At 31.1% G+C, this 2,311-nt stretch overlaps 1 protein-coding gene across 1 annotated transcript in view; it reads left to right on the forward strand.

Moving 5' to 3' along the window:
• SPTBN2 (spectrin beta, non-erythrocytic 2) overlaps positions 1 to 2,311 on the forward strand; it is a gene marked incomplete in the record, with an annotated part of 95,615 nt that overhangs the window by 60,153 nt on the left and 33,151 nt on the right. Inside the window, 4 exon segments of the mRNA XM_072423025.1 lie at positions 54 to 145; positions 1,255 to 1,335; positions 1,605 to 1,720; positions 2,130 to 2,242. Of these exon segments, the coding sequence (XP_072279126.1) occupies positions 54 to 145; positions 1,255 to 1,335; positions 1,605 to 1,720; positions 2,130 to 2,242 (402 nt within the window).

The following is a 2,311-nucleotide window of genomic DNA, read 5'->3' on the forward strand; positions in this document are numbered from 1 at the left end:
AATTTCCCTTGATTTAATTTAAACCTACCAATAATACTTTATTTCATGTTTAGATTCAAGATATTAGTGTTGAAACAGAAGACAATAAAGAAAAGAAGTCTGCTAAGGATGCCTTATTGCTTTGGTGTCAAATGAAAACTGCTGGGTAAGCATTTCTGGAAATCAATGCAAGCGTGCCAAAGACTATATCGTTAGAGTGCTGTAAATGCATTCTATTAATTAACCGTATTTCACTTACTGCAGCTTATCTAGCATAAAGAATCATTTAGTATAGAGTCCGACTGTTCATTTGTCTGTTTTTTTCATCTCTCTGGTTGCAAAACAGCTGATTGTTTATCTAAAATTTAGTATAGGAATTAAAACCTAAACGCATTACATTTATCCAATATAATAAATATTTCAGAGGAAATGCACCTTTTTGATGGATGATCAACCAATGAAAGTAATGTTAATAAATCCAAGTAATTTTTTTCTATTTTACATTAGTGTGGTAATTCTAGTAATCTATATTTGTTACATTTCCATGTAATTTTATTTTTATTTACATTTTTTTAAAATATTTTTGTTACTAATCAGTTTTTTGTTTTATTACACCTGTTGAAATCCTGTAGACTGAAATGTTGTAGATAAAACTTTTTAGGCTGTTAATTTAGACTGCAAAGTTTACATGTTTTATTTTTGAAGATTTGAATGTTGGATGTAGAAACATTGACCGTTATTACATTTAGGCTGGGTCTACACAGATGTTTTTAAAAACGCACGTTCCTACCGACTTTTTACGCATTTTTATGCACATTCACTAGCGTTTTAAAGCTTGCCTTTAAACTGCTGGATAATATCCATGCCATGTTTTTCTGGCCTTTTTACTGCATTTACGTTTTACCCATTTATAAATGAGGGAAATCTCTATTCAAATCAACGGGTTTGTTTACCTGCGTTAACCCTGCATTTTAATTTGTAAAACGTTGCAAGGAGCATTATCTAGAATGCTTAAAAATGTGCCTCAAGGAAACACCATGGTGTAGATTAAATACCCATTGGAATGCATGGGAATTTCAAACATGGGCTTTTAAAGCCTCAGGTTAAAAAGGTTTGCAAACGTGCAAATGTCCCTTTTTTAAAAAAAAAAAAAAAAAGGGAAAATCTCCGTGTAGACTAAGCCTTAAATGGCATTTATTTATTTTTATTATGTGCATAACAATCTGCTTCATTTTGCAAGCACTAATTAACAGTAATATTGTGTATCTCTTTTAGGTATCCTAATGTCAATGTTCATAATTTTACAACAAGCTGGCGCGATGGTCTTGCATTTAATGCAATTGTACACAAGCACAGGTCAGCATATATTAAAGCAGTTGCAAAGTTTTTTTAAAAAAGCATTAAATAAAGTTGTATTATTTCTGTAAGATATGTTTGGAAAGAAGCAATGTTTCAGCTGAACAAAACTTGAGGACATTAAAGAAATGTATTATTTTAATTCTAAAATGGCTGCAAATTATGAACTGAAGATGTGATTAAGAACTTGTGGTATGACTCAACAAAAGATACGTACAAGCGAGTTTTGTATTGTGTATTAATGCATACACTGTGTTGTCCACTTTAAGGCCAGACCTCATTGAATTTGACACACTGAAGAAATCCAATGCTCACCACAACTTACAAAATGCGTTCAATATTGCTGAAAGAGAGCTGGGCCTTACTAAACTTCTGGATCCTGAAGGTATATTGATGTATACTTAGTAGCCTTTTATCTGAATTTTGATTAGGGGCATTATTTAGTTGCAGTTATAGTGTTACTGTTTGTACACTAAAAAACAATTTAGTGTGTGTTTTTTGTTTTTTTTACTGACCATATAGATTTCAAAACCTATCATACATTTAGAATGAGATAAGTCATATTGTCATTTTTAATATTGAACAGGTTATTTGGTGTAAGATTTGGGTTTTTGAGGGGTTACACAAAACTCAATACTTCTGTATTAGTAAAAGCCTTCATTGCTTCATTGATATTATTACTTTCAAAAAAATTAGAAAGCAAAGTCCCCCTAACTAAGCCAGAGATTTAAAATCTAGATCACTTTTAACTCTTCTCTTTATCAAACTAACAAAAATGTTTTTTGTTTTTTAAGATGTAAATGTGGATCAACCAGATGAAAAGTCTATAATTACTTATGTGGCCACTTTTTATCATTATTTTTCAAAAATGAAGGCCCTGGCAGTTGAGGGAAAACGCATTGGAAAGGTGAGCTCACTTTTTTTTTTGCTTTTGTTTTCTTGAATTCAATAGTTTATATAGTGTGTGTGTGTGTGT

The sequence above is a fragment of the Pyxicephalus adspersus genome, chromosome 9 (assembly GCF_032062135.1).
Source record: "Pyxicephalus adspersus chromosome 9, UCB_Pads_2.0, whole genome shotgun sequence".
Classification (NCBI taxonomy): Eukaryota; Metazoa; Chordata; class Amphibia; order Anura; family Pyxicephalidae; genus Pyxicephalus; species Pyxicephalus adspersus.